The 19,631-nt window shown below is 43.0% G+C and overlaps 12 protein-coding genes across 12 annotated transcripts; 3 read left to right on the top strand and 9 right to left on the bottom strand.

The window, feature by feature from the left end:
• Positions 1 to 98: 98 nt before the first annotated feature.
• On the bottom strand, positions 99 to 1,799 carry KL911_002344 (uncharacterized protein; the record flags this gene model as incomplete). Its single annotated transcript, XM_043197403.1, has 1 exon — positions 99 to 1,799. The coding sequence occupies one exon, from the start codon at positions 1,797 to 1,799 to the stop codon at positions 99 to 101; it is 1,701 nt and encodes a 566-aa protein (XP_043054624.1).
• Positions 1,800 to 2,541: 742 nt separating this feature from the next.
• On the bottom strand, positions 2,542 to 4,887 carry KL911_002345 (uncharacterized protein; the record flags this gene model as incomplete). The annotated part of the gene is made up of 1 exon (XM_043197404.1): positions 2,542 to 4,887. The coding sequence occupies one exon, from the start codon at positions 4,885 to 4,887 to the stop codon at positions 2,542 to 2,544; it is 2,346 nt and encodes a 781-aa protein (XP_043054625.1).
• A 993-nt stretch (positions 4,888 to 5,880) lies between these two features.
• Positions 5,881 to 6,294, bottom strand: KL911_002346 (uncharacterized protein; the record flags this gene model as incomplete). Its single annotated transcript, XM_043197405.1, has 2 exons — positions 5,881 to 6,120; positions 6,193 to 6,294. The coding sequence occupies 2 exons, from the start codon at positions 6,292 to 6,294 to the stop codon at positions 5,881 to 5,883; spliced, it is 342 nt and encodes a 113-aa protein (XP_043054626.1).
• Positions 6,295 to 6,321: 27 nt separating this feature from the next.
• Positions 6,322 to 8,478, bottom strand: KL911_002347 (uncharacterized protein; the record flags this gene model as incomplete). The annotated part of the gene is made up of 1 exon (XM_043197406.1): positions 6,322 to 8,478. The coding sequence occupies one exon, from the start codon at positions 8,476 to 8,478 to the stop codon at positions 6,322 to 6,324; it is 2,157 nt and encodes a 718-aa protein (XP_043054627.1).
• Positions 8,479 to 8,726: 248 nt separating this feature from the next.
• KL911_002348 (uncharacterized protein) lies at positions 8,727 to 10,181 on the top strand (the record flags this gene model as incomplete). The annotated part of the gene is made up of 1 exon (XM_043197407.1): positions 8,727 to 10,181. The coding sequence occupies one exon, from the start codon at positions 8,727 to 8,729 to the stop codon at positions 10,179 to 10,181; it is 1,455 nt and encodes a 484-aa protein (XP_043054628.1).
• Positions 10,182 to 10,738: 557 nt separating this feature from the next.
• On the top strand, positions 10,739 to 11,557 carry KL911_002349 (uncharacterized protein; the record flags this gene model as incomplete). The annotated part of the gene is made up of 1 exon (XM_043197408.1): positions 10,739 to 11,557. The coding sequence occupies one exon, from the start codon at positions 10,739 to 10,741 to the stop codon at positions 11,555 to 11,557; it is 819 nt and encodes a 272-aa protein (XP_043054629.1).
• Positions 11,558 to 11,697: 140 nt separating this feature from the next.
• On the top strand, positions 11,698 to 12,639 carry KL911_002350 (uncharacterized protein; the record flags this gene model as incomplete). Its single annotated transcript, XM_043197410.1, has 1 exon — positions 11,698 to 12,639. The coding sequence occupies one exon, from the start codon at positions 11,698 to 11,700 to the stop codon at positions 12,637 to 12,639; it is 942 nt and encodes a 313-aa protein (XP_043054630.1).
• A 74-nt stretch (positions 12,640 to 12,713) lies between these two features.
• KL911_002351 (uncharacterized protein) lies at positions 12,714 to 13,382 on the bottom strand (the record flags this gene model as incomplete). The annotated part of the gene is made up of 1 exon (XM_043197411.1): positions 12,714 to 13,382. The coding sequence occupies one exon, from the start codon at positions 13,380 to 13,382 to the stop codon at positions 12,714 to 12,716; it is 669 nt and encodes a 222-aa protein (XP_043054631.1).
• A 338-nt stretch (positions 13,383 to 13,720) lies between these two features.
• Positions 13,721 to 14,941, bottom strand: KL911_002352 (uncharacterized protein; the record flags this gene model as incomplete). Its single annotated transcript, XM_043197412.1, has 1 exon — positions 13,721 to 14,941. The coding sequence occupies one exon, from the start codon at positions 14,939 to 14,941 to the stop codon at positions 13,721 to 13,723; it is 1,221 nt and encodes a 406-aa protein (XP_043054632.1).
• A 255-nt stretch (positions 14,942 to 15,196) lies between these two features.
• KL911_002353 (uncharacterized protein) lies at positions 15,197 to 16,225 on the bottom strand (the record flags this gene model as incomplete). The annotated part of the gene is made up of 1 exon (XM_043197413.1): positions 15,197 to 16,225. One exon carries the CDS (start codon positions 16,223 to 16,225, stop codon positions 15,197 to 15,199), a length of 1,029 nt encoding a protein of 342 aa, XP_043054633.1.
• Positions 16,226 to 16,370: 145 nt separating this feature from the next.
• On the bottom strand, positions 16,371 to 17,873 carry KL911_002354 (uncharacterized protein; the record flags this gene model as incomplete). The annotated part of the gene is made up of 1 exon (XM_043197414.1): positions 16,371 to 17,873. The coding sequence occupies one exon, from the start codon at positions 17,871 to 17,873 to the stop codon at positions 16,371 to 16,373; it is 1,503 nt and encodes a 500-aa protein (XP_043054634.1).
• A 167-nt stretch (positions 17,874 to 18,040) lies between these two features.
• On the bottom strand, positions 18,041 to 19,141 carry KL911_002355 (uncharacterized protein; the record flags this gene model as incomplete). Its single annotated transcript, XM_043197415.1, has 1 exon — positions 18,041 to 19,141. One exon carries the CDS (start codon positions 19,139 to 19,141, stop codon positions 18,041 to 18,043), a length of 1,101 nt encoding a protein of 366 aa, XP_043054635.1.
• Between the last annotated feature and the right edge of the window lie 490 nt (positions 19,142 to 19,631).

The following is a 19,631-nucleotide window of genomic DNA, read 5'->3' on the forward strand; positions in this document are numbered from 1 at the left end:
GCATACGATAATTATATAAATAGCACCTTCATCAGCATGACGATCGTAACTTAAGAAAAATATGACATTCTGTGTATGTTGGTAGCAGCACGTACCGGTCACCGCTGTGTGTGCTTTATACTGGCCAACTTTGCCCGCCATCTGCATGCGCTCCAGAAAGAGCTGTAGCTCCAGGTCAGGTCCCTGGCCCCCACCATGAACCCGGTGTATCTGTTGAACTGCTCGCTCATGTGTCCGTCTCTGGCCGCGTGCTCCTTGATAATAGCCAGGTACGCGTCCGCGTAACTTTTCAATGCTCCCACGGTGTCTGAAAACGCTCGCGAGCCAAACGGAAGGACTGTCTGGTTGTGTATCTTGAGGTCTGTGATGCTTTCAAAAAGCTGTCTCAGTTCAACAGGGATCACCAGGTCTTTCTCGTATCTGTAGTGACTGTAAATGTATTTGTATATCAGTTCGGCCGCAGAAGCGGTCGCAATGAACCATGGGTTTCCTTCACTAGTGTCGACCCCGTTGTAGACGTCCTCGGGGTATCTACCCAGCGCGAAGGCAGCGCTCAGATTCAGCCTGTTGTGGTTGATAGGGTAGCGGTACTTCATGTCATTGGCCAGAGCAACAAGAGTATTGAGCGAGGCTGGATCGTCCACGTTGAACGGAATTTCCACGTCATCCTGCGTGTCGAGGTTAAAGTTGTGCGTTCTGATGATCCCAATTATAGTACCAGCATCAATGCCGGTTCTCTCCCCGGTAGCCAGCAGCTCGGGGGTCTCGATCAGGTAGGGAATTGAGTTGAGTCTGAAGCCTGAATCTATTAAAATGAAGTATCTCAGGGCAGCGTACGAGGACGTCAGGTTCCCGTAGAAGCTTTTATCTTCAAAGCGTAGAGCCTCCTGGAAACCCATTTTCAGGGCCTTCAATTGCGTGAGACAGGTGAACAGATGCACAGAATTAACCTCTTCCCAGAGATCAAATCCTTTTTTGTACCAACTGCGAGTCACGTACGAAAGGTCCGGCTTGACGACCTCGTGGTAAATCGCCTCCTCGTCTATGAGCTCGCCCTTAAGAACAAGCTCTTTGTTGTACTTTCGTAGAATATTCAGGTAGCTGATCACCGTACTTGCTCTTAGCGCGGGCCCATCTCTTTGAGGTCTTCCCCAGGGACCGGTAAATTCTGTGGAGTTGACCTCAAATTTGGGCTCTCCAAGCCCCTCCAGGCTCTCAAAAGTGCCTGATGGGTTAGACAGCCGCTGAAGCTTCTTGGAGTTGACAATATAAGCCTCAATAATCTCGGGAATATTATTTTCTGCGTCCTCGAACCCAGTGTCATCCAGATAGTCAATTAGAGTGCCGATCGTGACTGCGGAGTCTCTCGTCCATTGGTAGAAGTAATCCGGCTGTGATCTGGACGGAGAAGCTATTATTGCGCCCTTGGCCACGCCCGCGAGATCCGTTGAATTATGGTATCCACCAATGTTAGAAAGAATTCCTTTGAAAGCAAAATCTTTTTGAGATATCAGCCAGGACTCAAAGTCGTCTGCTGGGGCGGCTTCTTTGGAAACAACGGACTGGAAGAGATACGTGGGTGGCGAGTTGTCTGTCGTGCTGACCGCTGCCGTGACGAATGACGCCACGCCGGACGCTGAGTGTCTGATTAGACGGGAGACGTACGAAGCCAGGTCGGTAGGATAAGGTGATCTGCCGGCAAACAAGGGCAAGGCACCCTCTTGAACCAGCGGGACGGCACCCGTCATCGGAATGGGCGCCAACCCGGCGAGTAACAGGAGACTGACCTTGAAGTTCATCTCGAAACCTTCAGATCTTAGATTCCGAAAATGAATGATGATTTTTTTGTAGCAATCGATAAGAGCTCGAATTTCTGGGTTGCTTGATATCCTAAGGAAGCCCGGAAGTGCAAGGAAATGAAATGCTCAATGAATACCTGGTCACCAACTTTTGAGTGGGTGAAATAATCTATAGCAGTAAGCGCCCAAACAGGACCATGCCAGCAAGGAGTGTTTGGCTAGTGTGCATACATGCTAGATAGTGGGGCATTGTTAAAATTTTAGATGACAGTTCTTTCGAGTTGGCGCCCGTTTTGACTAGCGAATTATAAGTTTTTGTGGCGGTCTGCGCAATCGAATGGAGCTGCTACCTGGGGTTTCGGTCGTTACTCGTTAAAATGTTACACAGAGCGATCCAATGCATGGAAGCCGGAATAGCGAGTCATGTAGAGTAATGGGCCTAATGCATGCTGGATGTGGGGAGAACTAAATAGGAAATATTGGAAAGGGGGTCAACAGTGGCTGCGATTAGCCACTACCCAAACTGGAACTAAGTATCGAGGATCACTAATTTGGGATGCCAAAGCAGATGGCATGAAAATGCAAAGCGAAAAAAATTAAAGAATTCATCAACTGGCCGTTCCTGCAATACAAGCAGGGTACATTCTAATTGAAGTGGTTGCAGATCTGCTCAACCCTATAAGCAATATGTTTAAGTTGGAGATAATATTTTCCAAGCACTCATTTCAAGCAGCAGAGCCCGTCAGATGCTGATGCGATTTCCAACGTACAATATCTCCTGGTTGCGCTCCTCGTTCTTGTGCGGGAGCAGGAAGTCCATTGTGCTGTTGTTGGAAATGCCGTTGAGTGGTGCAAACAGGTAGTTAATCAGCCATCTTCTCAAAACTTTCCACGGAAGCTTGGCAATCCGCATGGCCCTGGACTCTTCCTCCACGTCCTCGCTATCAAATTCCTTGGAAGACACATAATCCCTCTCAAACAGGTGAACTACCGGGATAGTGAAGTGATTGCTGTCGTCCATCACATCGTTTGTGCCGTACACATTTTGCAGCTCTTCGATCTCCGAAATTGATAGTAGCAGACTTCTCAAAAGTTTCTTGGTGAGCAATGTCTGGCGCATAAATCCGGACCGGACAATGCATCTATAGAAACCAGGAACACCGGCAATCTCCTGTAAACGGTATGAATCTTCTTCCTCGATGAAGGGAAGCGTGCTCACTCGGGGCTCTATGAGGATGAATATTTTGGGCACGGAATTGAAGGAGTGGATCAGGTGCTCAAACAGGTGTGGAAGGTAGCTCCTGTTGGTGAGAGTGGTGGAAGAAGTGCAGTACATGATTCCCACATGATTGTTTCTAGGGATCTTGATAATATTTCCATAGTACTTCATTTCCAGAAACTGGTTGTCCTGGTCTCCACTGGTGCCAATGTCGGGATCAGAAGCCACAGATTCCTCATCGTTGGCCCCATCATATCCCTTCTTGCTGTTTTCACTGTTCAAGTTGACCACCACTGCTTCCTTTATGGCCTTGACCGTGGACGAGCTCACAAACAGCTCGTCTACTGACTTCTTGAAGCTAATGTCGTAGTTGACCTTAAGACTTCTGCACCACCGCCAGAAAGAAATGAACATGAAACTGATTCCTGCCATCGCTAGAGGAAACCACGCACCATTTGGAACTTTTCGCAGACCGGAGATGATCAGCAGGGCGTCCAAGGTGCCAAAGCCTAACATGAACACTATGGGTATGATCACGTTGATGCGGTAGACGTACCTCATACAGATGGTGATCAACGTTGTCGTGAGTATGAAATCGATAGATATACCTAGTCCGTAAGCTGCGGTCACGTTATTACTATTTTTGAATCCAACTGTTGTTAGAACCACACAGACCATCAGAACCCAGTTGGCAACAGGAATAAAGATTTGTCCACGGTGCTTTTCCGAGGTGTAAATGGCCTTCAGTCGTGGGAAGCAATCAAGTGTGATGAGTTGTATCAGGATGCTGAACACACCCAAAATCAAAGCCTGAGAAGCGATGATGGTTGCGAGCGTGGCCATGACGAACATGAACCAGTAGTACGCGTCACCATTGTGGCCTGGAATGGAGAGGTAGAACACGTTTGAGACGCCGGATGGGTGTTTTATGAGGTACGCTGCCTGTCCAAAATAGCACATCATCAAACATGGGTACACGAAACAGCACAGAGCCAATTGGATAGGCAAGGGTCCAAAGTGCGAGACGTCGGCGAACATTGCCTCACAACCAGTAACGCAAAGCATCATAGAGCTAAAGGAGTCGACTCCATGGTCTTTGAGGAACTGCACTGCATAGTATGGATTGAGTGCTTTCATAATTTTTGGATGAAACTTGGCCACGCAGATAACCCCATTGACAAACAAACAAATCAGCCATACGGTCACAATTGGCGAGAACAACAGGGAGAGTTTTCCAGACCCGAATCTCTGGGAAAGAAACAGAATGATCAAGACTGCACACGAAACCGGCATAACCTTGTCCTCGAAAGAAGGTACTGCCACCGCAATGCCTGAGATCGCAGACAGGACAGATGTGGTGGGAGTGAGAAGCCCATCTGAGAACACCAAGGAGCATCCCAAAAAACACAATGCGAGAGTGAATTTTGACAGAAAGCTTTTAATGCGCTGGCTGGGCATCGAGTCTCCATGCGAATAATTGGAAGCATTGGTGTTCGTTCGCGTGAGTGAAAGCAGATCATCATTGTCGGCTAGCTCTTGTGCGTACTCTCTGCTGCCTGGAATTTTCACACCTTTCGGGCCAAACTTCAGCGTTCTGGCAATTTTGGAATAAATGGCAATCTGTCCACCTTCGTTGTCATTGGGTCCAAAAATCAGCACGATTAAAGCATATTTGAAAATCACGACCCCCGTGAAAAGCCAAAAGATACACGACATTGAGCCGTATACCTCTTTGTGAGTTGGATTGCTGTTGCTGCTAAATATGGTAGAGAACACATACAAGGGAGATGTTCCCAAATCTCCATAGATAGCTCCCACGGAGCCATAAGCCATTTTGAGGACAGCCAATCCATTTCCTAGTCTCTGCATAATGTTAGGTCTTCAGACTCATGTTTTAATGCCTACCTTTGCGGAAACCATATAGTTACAACGAGATGCTAGAAAAGGGGGGACTTCATCTCCTTTATAGCTCTCTGAGGAGCGATGTGTGAGGCATTTTGGATGCTTCGCCATCTACAGTCATCCAATAGAAGCACGCTTTACGGCAAAACAAAGGAGGATTCCCAAAATCAGCAAGTTCTTGCCCTGGTGAGGGCATTCAAAGTTCAGCTGTCACGAATAATCCCTAATCAGACAAAAAAACGTTGATCGAAATTCGCTCACGGCAGTGCACAGCGAAAAATTTCGCACGTTGTAGGAGGCGCGTAGCAGAATTTAGCGACTATGAAAGAGAAATCTCATTCGTATGGAGTTCAAGTGGCACCCAAAGCCGACTACCGCACTGCGAGTCGCCTACCAGAGTCACAGCAGGACTTGAACGAATTTTCCGCTATTTTGCGTTGACTTTTGGTTTGTTGCAATTAGTGCAAAACCGAGCCTCGTTAAACAACGGTATTTACGTCATGGCCCCGAAAAATAATAGTCGAGTCGTTCCTGGAAAAAAATATCTCAGATTGCTTGCATCTTATTGCTTGGCAGATTTAGCGTCTTATAATCATTCATCGCTTAGAGGCTTATTCGCACACGTCTTACCAAGTCAGTGCTGTTCATTGTAGTTATCACAGGAACAAGCCATGTTCTCTCTGATTTTGCGCTTGAATGACCTTCCTGCTGGTTTTCTTTCTGGCCGGATCACAGGCAACTAAATGTAAACAGAGAATTGAGATCAAAATAGACCCATGTTTTAGGGAAAGTAATGACGACACAATGCGCTTCTACGTTCGGGTGCTGTCCAATATGTTCGTTGCGACAGTGCCAACTCTAGGCTCTCTGCTATCCCTGATTCCTCGAGATTCGCAAATGTAGGAACAATAGTCAATCAACTATTGTGCTGTCAAGAAAAAAAAAGCGGGTACTTTGAACTCAGCAATAGGCATTCTGTTCCAAGAGACACGTGTTCCCTGCAACGACTGATCCCTTCATTTTTTGCTCGGGGCACGAGTGGCGCTGTTTCCTGGCTAGCTTTGTTGGCTGGGTTCTGTGAAAATATCCTGATCGCTCTTGTTTCAGCCGCATACTTGAAGTTGGGATTTGAACAACTGATCTTCTTACCGTGCCTGGAGTTATCGGATCGTTGATTGACTCGTCCTTGGTGCCGTTTGCCTACTCGCTCTGCTGGAATTGGACTCTCGAATTCTCGTTGAGAGTACACATTGTGAAAAGCTGGCCGAAGACTTGCCCCGAACCAAGCCAATCATTGATGCCAATTTGCTCAGCCACGATGCTGATGATTTGGTAATGAGCGTTATCAGTATACTCCTGCTCACGTTTTGCCATTAAATAGGTACACTAAATGCCACGCACTTAGTTGTCCAATTTATAAACGTCGACTGCTCCAGTCAACCCTTTTGGTGATCCATAACCGTAAAACGGCTTTCCCACTGCAATGTATAGCTCTTGCTGAAACTCAAAGACCTCCAATGATCTTCCAAACCCCGAATAGCCCTCGCCATAGCCACCGCGAACTATGATGCCACCAAATTCAGTTTTTTCCTCACCTAGTAGAATGTCCTGCTTGAACTTCATATTCGCGTAAGCGTCCAAGATTTCTTGCACATTTAGTCTCCAGATAGCACCAGCTCCGTCTAGATAGCCTTCCGCAGCAACGTATACCTCATTTCCTTGTGCTAGGGCATTGACGCCAAAAAACAGTTGATGCCCTTTTCCGGGTCTGATCTTTGCTACCAGTTCTAGTCTTTGACGATCAAGGTATAGGTATGCTGCTCCACACAGCAGACAATCCTCAATGGTTTCGGAGCTTGCAAAAACCATAATCCATGCTATTTTGTTCCAACTCCCAGTGATGATTTTGTGATATCCATATAGTCCACTAAATTGAGATGATGCGCTTTGGATAACTTCATCACGAAAGTCGGGGCTCGTCCCATACAGAAACTCTCCTGATTTATTGAATGTAGCAAGTGATCCGCTTCCTGCAGAGCCAATAAACATCTTATCTTGTGAGAATGCAATTGAGGTCGCAAATACATCGTAACCAGAAGCTCGCTGCAATTGGTGAGGAACAGTCAGACGGTTGATCTCCATTTGATCGTCGTTTATATGTAGTGGAAAACCACGTGATCCCAGAGCAGACTCCATGTACTCCTCAATTAATTTCGCCAAGTGAGCTCCACTCAGGATTTTTACAATTCCCCTTTGTATTGCATCCAGAGTGTCGTAGTGACAGGACCCCACTATAAGATCATTGATTCCATCCTCATTCACATCATTCACCGAGAGAGTCAGTCCCATTTGTTTGGGACCTCCGCTGCCTAACCGTGTTTTGGCCTTGTCATCATGAATTACAGCCACAAGTCGCGACTCAAGAAAAACATTTAAATGTGATAATCCTGGTTCCGAAATTACTAGAAACGAGTGCTGTGATGTATTCCACAGCGCCATTCCATGTCCGAACCTTGGAGCAAATGTAAGTTTCTCGGTTTCTTTGTATAGCATTGTGCTTGCAGCATGCATCTGCCCTCCAAACAGTTGTTTCAACGGCAAGACGTAGACGGAACCTTGTCCTTCATCGTACTCTGCTCCAATAAGCAGCTGAGGACACCCGGAAGCTGTCCTATGAAACAACAAACTGGAGCCAAATTTGGAGTTCGCGCGGTCGCTCCAAAGACGCACAGCGCCATCCATTTCGTGTCTTACTATTTTCTTATTACTTGACATGGCTCCATAATCATTCGAGGCGGAACGGTCATTAGGATTTGGTTGAAAAATTGAACAAATCTGCCAGGGATCGTTTATCCTTGCGCCTTCAAAAAGTCCAGTGAGGCCCTTCATGCAGCGGGTAATGGTATAAACAATATCATTCATGCCTCCAAAATAGTAGTCATCCAGGATTTCATTGAGGAGGGGAGATCTATATCGTACCGCTGGAGTGAGAGATCTAAATGTCCCCAATTCACCCTGTAATGCAGCGTAACCTCTCGTCATGCAAAACTGAATCTCACTCTCAGACACCATGAACCCCAACTTCCTGTATGTTTCAACAAGCGTCTTTGTGGGAATTTCCCAAGGAGTGGAATAATATTCAACTAGACTAATTGTTTGATTGGGTTCAAGGTTCTCGAATTGGTGCGATAGCACGAGAAAGTCTGCTCCAGTATCTAGAAATGAGTGCGCTTGGCTCATGTTTCCATTGAATTCGATATGTGCCAAATACTGGAGCAGTCCCTGAGATTTATGTAGTGAATGCCAACTTATGTCTGCTATTTGATGTGTGAATACACCATAGATAAATGCTTTTAGTTTAGTGTCCGGTTCTGCCATTTGTTTATATGTCAATACAAGTTCTCGCAAAAACGGAGGCCAATGGGCTTCTTCGCCAGCATCTGAATGACCCATACAGTCGTAGAATGAGTCTGGATGGAAGGCCCCCGCTAGGAGAGATCCTGTCAATCCTTGTATGTCTTCTGGTAGATATGTATGGATCCTCGATAATATATTCATGTGTACGGCGACGCCTGCACAGCTTACAAGGGGTATGAAGAGCCATATCAATGATGGCATTCTCACGTTCCTGAACCAAATCAATACTAAATTATTCGACGCGACTATCGACTTTTTCATCGAACTGCTAGTCTTCCGATTGCTAAATCGTCGTGCAAAGTCTGAATCCAGTCAACTTTACTACAGTTGTTGAGATCACGGCTGAGACGGTTGTGCGCATCGAAGTCTTGCAAAGATTAGACCAAGGTATGTCAATTGAGATATCCAAATGGTTGATTACGGTTTGTGGGACAACCAGTTTGATATCGCTCATGATATCAGCCTTGGCTATTTACTTGCAGTCGAGTAACTACAGAAAACCCTTCGAACAGCGACTCATAATCAGAATACTGCTTATTGTTCCCTTATTTGCGGTCACCTGCTTTGTGACTTTGATTAGCCCAAGAATAGGGAGTGTCATTGAACCCATAAGAGAAATTTACGAAGCGCTAGTCATTTATACATTTTACAAGCTCCTTGTTTACATGCTTGGGGGTGAACGACAAATCATACAAAGTTCTTTTGATAAGCCTAAAACAAACCATCCGTTCCCTACTAATATCATCTTCTCGCCGATTGACTTTTCCAACCCGTCACACTTTTTACTCGTCAAGCGATGTATCCTACAATATGTGTGGGTCAAACCACTTTTATATCTAGTGATCCTTGTTGGATCCCTTACCGGAATATACGATACCTCAAGCATTTCATGGGGGAGCTTGTACACTTGGACCGGAATAGCTTATAATCTGAGTGTCACTATCTCACTGTACTATCTTGCTATGTTCTGGAAATGCCTTTATTCAGAGCTAAAAAAGTTTAGCCCATGGGGTAAGTTTTTGTGTGTTAAGCTAATAATTTTTGCTTCATATTGGCAAGGCTTGATGCTTAATGTAATGTATTGGGCCGGACTGCTTTCCACAAAGAATTCATCGAACTTGGCCAGCTTGACGGGGAGCCAGATTCAGAATGCATTGTTATGTTGTGAAATGATATTCTTTGCATTATTGCATTGGAATTCTTTTCCCTATACGGACTTCGCTCACGAAAAATATGGTGATGCGGCCCGGGTTTCTACTTATCATGCTTTTAAAGATTGGCTTCTTTTTGGAGATTTTGCTTACGACCTCAAAATGACAACACTATACGGCGATATGTACAACTTTCGCAATTTTGACTCGATCAACGATAATCGAATTTATCCGAATTCTTCCAGTTTCAATCAGCGTATCTACGATGGGTTACGATATTCTTCTGATGGCCGTAAATATTGGCTGCCAGACCAACGCGAAAACGAAAGAAAACATCGGTCGGGATCAACTGGCTCGTCTTCAAAATCCGTGAATGGACTTCATACCACCATCGGCGAAAACTCTTCTCTTCTTGGATCTCATAAGGCTTTTTACTTAGACACCGTTTCTGAAGAGTTTTCAGGTGAGAGCAACATAGATTTTGAGTATCGTTCGCCAGAATACGCAAAAGATGAAACTCTCTATAATTTCGTTCGGACAAAATATGTTCCTGAAAAAATCATAAATTATCCCGTGACCTACGATTATAAACTAGTTGACAGTTCTAAAAAGATGACAAGATTGAAGAGCCAACTAGAACAGCATCGAAATACTGATAGTCGCTTGTTGAGGATTACTGACGAAAGTCAATAAATCGATGACTTGTGAACACTACCGCGATCAGAAGGAACTCTACGATTTCTTGATTCTTATCATAATATAATTCATACCTTATCTATATAATGAGGTCATAGCATTGTCAAAATATTTCAGGGCTTAGAAAATCTGCCAAATACGCAGAACTTGCACTTTTGCAATGGTCCGGAATTAAGAACTGAACTGTTCTGAATTTACAGTAATACTTGACATGTTGACTACAAAGGGTATCAAGAAACACACTAAAAAGTCTGCATCAGTTGACAGTTTGACACAAACTTTCTTTTGGCGGCACTGCTACACTTTCCCCGCCTGATTGCGGCCAGTGATGACACAAAAATTTCTATTGTAAGATTTCACCCGCATTTTAACCTGATGAGTAGTGAACGACCATTTCTTGTGATTTGGGACACATTGCCACAATCTTGACATATAATTCATTTCGTGCTCTCAAATACTCTTCACAGTTTTGACTGATATTTCAATCGACACCTTAGCCTTTCGAATTTCCCCTATCTGATTAGTGACAAATCCAACTTGTTCATATTTACAAAATGGATCATATAGGCCAGTCACCTGGCGCAGGAACTTCACCGCGTATAACGAACTCACAACTAAATAAGCCTATTACGGCAGATCGTCACATCTTACCCAATAGGCTGCCATCAACATCGGATGTACCATTCGTTGAACCGCAAGTGATCAACAGTCCCATGGTCGCCTCTCTCTCAACGAATCAAAATACCATAAGTCCCAAATCGACAAATACCCCTTCGCTTACTAAGCTTGAGAATGCGCCTCATTCTTCCATATCATCTAACTCGTCCTCGAGATCAAGAAGGTCTTCAATGGGCGGTGCGCCTTTGAGTCCGGAGAATCTTATCGATGTAATGGAGAAGGAACAGGAAGGCATAGTTTTGAAACTAATGAAGGAAATTCAAATTTTGAAAGAAGAAAATAAACAGTTGAAGCAACAACTGGCTAAGTTCATACCTGGTTCAGCCACAGGTTCTAATTCCTCTGCTTCGAACTCTTCATCCGTAAGTAGATCTTCAAGTCAACGACGGTCAACGATTGGAGGGTCCGTAGCCAGCTCCAAAAGGTTACCCAGTATCTCCACCGCCGCACTAGGGCTCAGCAGCTTCTATGAATCTCAGCCTTTTGACCAGCCAGATTTTAGAACGAGCAAGACACGTAAGAAAGGTGGCCACTCGCCTACATTTGCAAATTACTCTCTCACTTCTGTCGGAAGGAGAGACAGTTTTACTTCGGATAAGGTGATGGAGGATCTTTCACCCTTATGTATGCCTGGTGCAACAACAAGAGAAGACAACAGTCAAACTGACCAGAGCGCGTTGACGCAAGCAAGATAATAATTTATTCGTGCATGTGGTTCACGGCGCTTAATTTAGCTAATTGACAATTTGAAACCTTGTCTGGAACCTTAATTAACACCTTTTCTTTCAATCTGGCCTTCAGTCAGCGAGTCCTAACTCAAAGATCAAGCTAAGCTATGAGATCCAATTTCATTACATTTTCTCTGGCCCTCTGCCCTTTCAAGGCAGGATCTACTTTAGCGGCTCCTGCCGAACTTCAGACGCAAGCAACTTCAGCTCACCATTTTACCGAGTTATCATCTGTCAACATATCTATGATGGCGACCACCCCAATGCCAAAATGGCTTTCTGATGTCACTGGACTAAAAGAATGGCCGGGAGCGGACCCTCCTTACATTCCATTGGACTTCATTGACTTGACAGCAATACCGAACTTTCCTCCTCGGCCAGCAGGCACATGTCCTCCGGACCGCTCCAGCTGTTCGTTTGATTGCTTCAAATGCATTTCCTTCGATGACGCTTACACTTGTCCTGTCCTTTCTCAGACTTTCGACGATGGTCCTTCAGCTTCAACACCGAAATTGCTTGCGGGTCTGGATCACAAAACCACATTCTTCACTGTTGGGATGAATGTAGTAAGATATCCAGAAATCTATAACCAGATTAAAAAAAACGGCCATTTGCTTGGCTGTCACACATGGTCTCATAAATTTTTGCCAGGTTTGACGAACGAGCAGATTGTCGCTCAACTGGAATGGTCCATTTGGGCGATGAATGCGACTGGCTCCCATTTGCCGAAGTGGTATAGACCTCCATACGGTGGTGTTGATGATAGAGTCAGACAAATTGCTAGAGCTTTTGGTATGCAAGCTGTTCTTTGGGACTATGATACTTTCGATTGGAAAATGGAGACATCACCAGCTTCCAAAACAGCCAGTCAGATTTTCAGCGACGTGAAACACTGGAAGTCTTCCGGATCAACCGGACTTATTCTCGAACATGATGCTTATGCGTCTACAGTCGACGCCGGAATCGAAGTGAGCAAAATTTTAGGCAATAATCAAATGACAGTTGCGGAATGTGTTGATAGTATTGATTACATCAAAACATTTGACTGAGCAGGTCTAGGCTAATGAATTTACTTAGGATGAGACGTAAAACCCGCGGAGTCATCGCGAAAGATGTGACCACACTAATGGTTTTTCCAAGTGAGGTTGAATCTCCCATCTGGAACAACATAATTATCTAACTTTTCAATAACTTCCTCGGGTGTGCTTGCAACCGCCACAATATTGCTATTGTTCTTGGAGATGAATCCTGCTTCAACAGCTTTGTTCAAAAATTTGATAAAGTCGTCGTAGAATCCATCCACATTAAACAAGACCACAGGTTTTTGATGAATACCCAATTGAGACCATGTGGTCACTTCCATGATTTCCTCCAAGGTGCCAAATCCCCCAGGCATGGCAACAAAACCGCCATTTGCTTCCATGCCCATCATTCGTTTTCTTGTGTGCATATCGGACACAATTGTAGTTCTGCCATAACTATCGTCTAAAGGGGTTTCTCCTTTGTGATTGTCCACGTCGGATTGTATTTTTTCGTTTATCTCATCAATAGAGCTAGTTCGTTCTTTAGAGACCAAAGCATCGGGAATTATGCCATGAACATAGCCACCTTGTGATGCGACAGATTTGGCAATAAGACCCATAAGTCCTGTAGTTCCGCCGCCATAAACTAGCCCATAATCTTTTGCCGCAAGCAGTCTTCCTAGCTCTGTTGCAGCCTGAGAATAGGAAGCTTCTTTTCCAAATGATGAACCGCAAAACACACAAATTGTCTTCTTGGGATTAACCGTCATTTTTTGTTTTGTACTCAATGGACAAATAGAATGACGAAAATGTGCTTCTTATAATAAATCAAATCAAAAATGAAGGTTCCTAAAAGGGCAAACAAAACTCTTATATACTCACCGGGGGCACAAGAAATTTACGTCGGGAGCGGTGAATTCGCGCGCCTAAAGTATTACTGAAGCTAGTTCGAGTTGAAGCTGGACCGGAAATTTTTCGGTCCTTCCTGGATGGGTTAATGTTTATCGAGATTATTATTCCGGGCTAACTAATTTTCGCCGGTATAAATACGAATCAGGAAAACTATAATGATAAGATAAGTGTTCTAATTAGCATTTTTTCTCAACAATTAAGCCAACGCCGAATCTCGCACGAATCTATCAACCATCAATTCAAAAGCGGCAGCAAATGTGAGTCCTAGCACCATTTCCCAGTTCCCATTGGAAGTTGAGAAGTAATCCGATTTGTCGTAAATAGTAATCCAGCCCAGTTTATAATCGTTCGGTGAATCATCTTGAGGATGTCTTTGAAGAAGACCATCACGAGCAAAATAGAAAGTCCGGTCGCTGACATAGTCCTCGTCGTCAAAACTCATCGGTTCCAAACTTTCGTTAAGCTCTTCACGAGCCGAGTGGAAAGAATCCCCTTTTGAGAATACTTTCTTCGTAATTTTTGCTTTTATATCTCTTTCGCAGGGTCTAAAAAGCCCTATGATCGAATCATGCCAATATGAGCCACCTAGTTTATCATCGATATAGTAAATTGAACCCTCCTTTGATAACTTAACTCCATCAATTTTGTTTTTGAACAAAATGGTGCTCTTTTTTTCTTTCAGTGAACAGACTCGAACATTTTTGAGGCGATAACAAGTTTCCATCACCATTCCATTTTGTGAGAGCGAATTGGATTTGTTGACAAATTTGGCCGCGATTTTTTGTTGCTTCGGTGTATACGAACGCCGTCCTTCATCATCAACAAACTCGTAGCTATGACCCATAATTTCGTAATCTCCCCCTTTAGACTGCGATTGTTTCATGACTGTGAAAACCTGAGATGGATCGAATTCTGTCTCGCTCGACTTTGAATTTGATATGGGATACCTCTGTCTTTTGAATACTAACTGAAACCCTTTGTCTGAAGCCGGCACGTATTCGTTGTCCATGGGACTTTTGAGCACAAGTTCAACATAATAGCCAGGCGCTCCTCTAACAAATCTGTGTCTATTATCAGGGTTCGTTGTAAGATAAAATTCAAACTGGCCGATTTGCAGGACATGATACTTCCAGAACTTTTGAGCATGAAGGGATGGTGAACCATATTCTTCCTGGCTTTCAGTAAGGTTGACAGAATTGGAAGAGAATCCCCGTATCGATGATTGTCTCAATTTCAATGTCTCAAGGGAATTTTTGAGTACAGTTCCTGCTCCAGATCCCACATTTCGCTGAGAATATGTACTGTCTGTTGGGACTTTGCGCGTCAAGTGAGGCTTTTGAAGCTGCTTTTGAGAGTCTATCTTTGACCTATATCTAACATTTGATGAGTAACCCTCTTTTTCGTTGTCCTCGTACATTGGAACACTTATATTAATGCTCCCTCTATGGTTATCCTGAGTATTAAACCAAATTTAAAATTGTGGGAAGGGTGACACTAATGATCAGATTCAGCCAGAATAAAAAAAACATTAAGTTACAGTATTTACGCAATTTGTACAAATTCGATACAAGAAGCAAAGAGGGTTGTGACTTGATACACCCAAGAGCTAATTAAATTTACATATTTGACTATCGTGATTGATTTACGCAAACCAAAATGTACAAGTAATATTTCATTCACTATCACTACCAACCTTTTCTGGTCCCCTGACATCTTGGGTGTTAGAATTTGCAGCTTTTTCGAAAACATACAAACGAGCGTTTCTCTCATGGGCATTTTTTGTTGTACCCTTCATACTATTTGTTCTTCTATGATGATAGCCACCAAAGGCTTCCCATGCAAACCGCCCTGATCTTTCAACTTTATAGTTGATTGATTCTTTTGCTAAACGCTTGACTTGCCAAGAGTCATAGGGCTCACCCTCAAATAACGCCAAAGCGATTCTTTTCTTGGATATCTCTGACTGTAAAAGTCGGGGTGTACCATCTCCAGGTTCTCTCAACGCTCTCCCAGAATTCTCGTCGGAGATTTTTAGAGTGGCTATTCGTGATGCATCGAGAAGGCTGAAAAACTCAGAACAACTTTTGAAAAAGGAATAAATCAACTTTTGATGGTAGATTACATTTCTTGCAATATCCTTAATGCCTTTACCTGTGTGAGGAAAATTGAACATGATGAGATCAATATGATCAGTTCCAAGTATCGTGACATTCCGTTTGGCTTGCTTTCTAACATTCGAGCTGAGTTTAAAAGAATTTACTAATTGTGTCGCATCTATGTTGAATACAACATGAACGCCACTAGATCTTATCGATTCAATGACTTCTCTTGCATGTGGATATTTTCTGTAAACATCATCCTCTGAATCCAGACTTGTGGCCCAAGTACAGGAAGGTTTCACATAGCCTGCATTGACTATGCTTTGGGTAAATGAAAAGTCTCCCTCCCCCACCAGTAATAAATTGTCAGATTGGCCAAATGGTATGAAGGGCTTGCTCAAATATTTGTAAGCGGTTGCGTTGCTATTTCCAATGTTATTCTTACTATGCTTTATTAAATTCTTCGTTTTCGTTTCTGCCCCTTCTTTGAAAGGTAAGCTATGTTTTTTGTTCGTTGCTGTGTGATACCTCATCAATGCAGACTTCAGCTTTCCTCCTCCAACTTTTGGAGGTTTATTTTGTTTGAGAGGATGTTTCGCCATTCAATAATCTTTCGATTGAAATCCTACACAAAATTATCTAAATGTTTTTTTTTGTTTTTCTTAGCTGCTTTAGCTGCTGCGTAATTTTTGTGAAGGAAGTTGAGGAGGTAGTCAAAAGGCTCATCATGTGGGCCTTAAATCTTTGTTAAGTAGGAAATACTTTTGTGATTTGTTCTCTTTTGAAAACCTCTCCTGTTAAAGGGTCTAAAATTTCATAGTTGTCCAACAGACCAGTAAACTCGTTCTTACCAAGAGTTCCAATGGAATCCTTTAGTTCTTTAAAAAGCTGTGCTGGCATAAGCTTCGATCGATCAAAATTCTCCCCACTAATCTTAGAAGATTTCGAAATCAGTTTATCATATTGGTAAATATTACCATTGGGAAGCATCACCGGATCGTCATAGATATTGGATTTCACTTGGTGAGAAAATGGGATATCGTGAGTGAGTTCATAAAGATCGGGTGAACATATTGGACATTCATTATGTATTGCAATTCTACCATCCTTGTTCTTGGTGTCGATCAAGTAATCGTCGAAGTTTATGTCACGCGTACTGACTTCACTAAAGGTCGATGGCCGCACACAAGATCTTGTCTTAAGTGCAGTCGCTCCCACGCTTAAAAGCAGCAGCAAGTCCGGTTTCTGGCTTATTCCATATATTGAATTGAAGTTGAACAGGAAAAAATCAGCTAGCTTGGACCATTTACTTTCCTCCAAAAGCTCCTTTAGCGGTAAAATATTCCCTTCAATTTGGTTGACCATGTTCATACTCTGGTCGTAAAATGAATAGGATTTTTCATGTTCGCGATTGTGAGTTGGCCGAACAGTGTCATCCAAGTAAGTTCGGTTCCAGCAAAGCAATGCCGCACCTGAAGCAATTTTGTATAAATTTTCATCCACATTCATATCCAAGAAATTCACCAGATACTCACTGGCAATCTCCAGGGCCTTCGAGAGCTCTGCCAGCTTAACGTTCTCAATGAAACTTTGAAAATACGTTTCAAATTTCAGAGAAGATTTTGGATCGTTTTCATCTTGAATTGCTTTTAGACTCTTTTTGTTCTCCGTGCACCATTTGATCAATATTTTCAGATTTTTGTGAAACTTTATTTCATTGTAGATTTCAAGACCTTGTAATATCACGTCATAGTCAATCAAATTATCGAGTCCCAGTTTCTTAGCTAGAATAACACCCGAGTTGTACTTGTCGGAATGAATTGGGTCCATATAGGAACTTTTGAGAAGGAAATCAATCAACAAAAGGTTGATTTCTTCTCTGTAAACTGCTGCATACTTGGCAAGTGCTTCTTCGCTGGAAAACTTTCCTGTGTGGCCATCATATATTATTTGAAACTGTTTAAGCTTATGTACTCTCAGTTTCAACTTTGAAATGTACTTGTTATGTTCTTTGACCATTCTTTCAATATCGCTGCTAAACATCTCCTGTTGTCGAATGGTGGCATCGATAAGATCCAACTTCTCCTGTTTATTGCGGGTGTTCTCGATTAGTTTTATCTGGCATATACAGTAGCTTTTCTGTGTTTCCACAAGTTTCTGTATACATTTGAAATTCTTCCTCAACACTTCGATTGGTGTTCGAAATTGAGATTGCTTTAACTGTAAATGAAAATCAACCGAATGAATCATCTTCCACACTTTTTGGCAAAAGTTTCTATTCAATTTAAACGCTTTTAGATAAATATTGTTACGTAATAAAAGGTTATCAGGTCGATAACAATTCTTAATAAATATAGTTCGACTGTTTTTCTCTATACAAAATATAAATGTCAGCTTCTAGTTTTCTAATCATCTATTCAAGACTGGAGTTTTGATAGAATTGCAGCAGTAAACTCAGTAGTAGTAGCTTTTCCGCCAATATCCGGTGTCACCGCTTTACCCTCGGCCAGAACGTCATAAGTTGCCTTGGCGATTCTATCCGCATAAGGATCTAGACCAAGATGTCTCAACATCATAGTTGCAGATAAGATCATACCGGTAGGATTAGCAACATTTTTATCCTTGATATCCAAACCCACATGTCTGCAACCTGGCTCAAAAACGGCATGTTCTCTACCAAAGTTTGCTCCAGGCACTAACCCTGGTCCACCGATTAGGGCTGCACCAATGTTGGATAAAATGGATCCGTACAGATTTGGCGTAACCATAACATCAAATTGTTGAGGGTAAGAAACGGCTTGCATGGAAGCATTGTCAACAATCATGTCCTTGACTTCCACACCTGGATATTCTGCTTGACCAACTTCTTTGACAGTAGATCTGAACAAACCGTCACCTAATTTCATGATGTTGGCCTTATGAATGGCAGTGACTAGTTTTCTATCATTCTTGACCGCAAAATCGAATGCAAAACGAGCAATTCTTTCGGTCTTGTACTTTGTCATGATTTTGAGAGATTCGACCACGCCAGGAACTGACTGGTGTTCAAGGCCAGAATATTCACCTTCAGTGTTTTCTCTGACAAGGACGAAATCAATATCCTGAAGCTTCGATGGAACACCAGGGATATTCTTTATCAGCACTAAGGAAGCAAAGATGTCGAGCTCTTTTCTCAATGCAACATTCAAAGATTTTGCGAAAGGGGAGCTAGGAGTGTATGTGATACCCTTCAATCCCACTTTGTTTCTCTTCAGAGACAGGACGGCCTCATCTATTTGAGAAGCAGAACCAGACATTCCCGAAAGCTCCACAGTCTCCCAATCAATGGGAACATGTTCTGCAGCAAAAATCGTCTTCACAGAATCTGTGATTTCTTTACCAATTCCATCACCGGGAATCAAGGTAACTATATACTTTCCACCATACTTTTTGGGAAGAAAATTTTCATTAACTGTCGTAGCAAATGCTCTTTTACCTGAGACTTTGAGTAACTGGCTCTGGACAAGTTGCGACAACATATTGAGTAATAAATACAGTTAGCGAAAAAAATGTAGACATCGAATCTGAAATATATATTTTCTAATATAGTGACCACGACGGAAGGGAATCTGCTGCCTGATGAGTTTTTTCATGCGCCCCATCCCGCGTTGCCGGGCGCTCGTTAATTCTGAGGGGAGAATTTTGCAGGAAATCCGAACTCGAGTCCGAATTTTGGTTACCACACGAGGCATTGGCACTGCCTTCACCGATTACGGAGTAGAGTATAATATCACGTGATTGATTGTCATGTGAATTTTTAATATTGATTAGTCCAAGGATTAACGCTCGTTATAAGTTGTCAAAGATACATTGGACTCCACAGAGCTTTAAGTGTGTATTCCTTATAAGTATCTGTCTGGAAGAGGATATCCAAGTTGCTAGAAAATCCCTTTAGCTGATTTCAAAGTTCGTGAATAAGGCACGCGAGAACATTGGCAAGTGTCCAATTGTAAGCCCAAAGCTCGTAAG

This window comes from Ogataea haglerorum, assembly GCF_019207285.1.
Source record: "Ogataea haglerorum isolate 81-453-3 chromosome Unknown 81-453-3_NODE_6_length_583072_cov_95.821986, whole genome shotgun sequence".
Classification (NCBI taxonomy): domain Eukaryota; kingdom Fungi; phylum Ascomycota; class Pichiomycetes; order Pichiales; family Pichiaceae; genus Ogataea; species Ogataea haglerorum.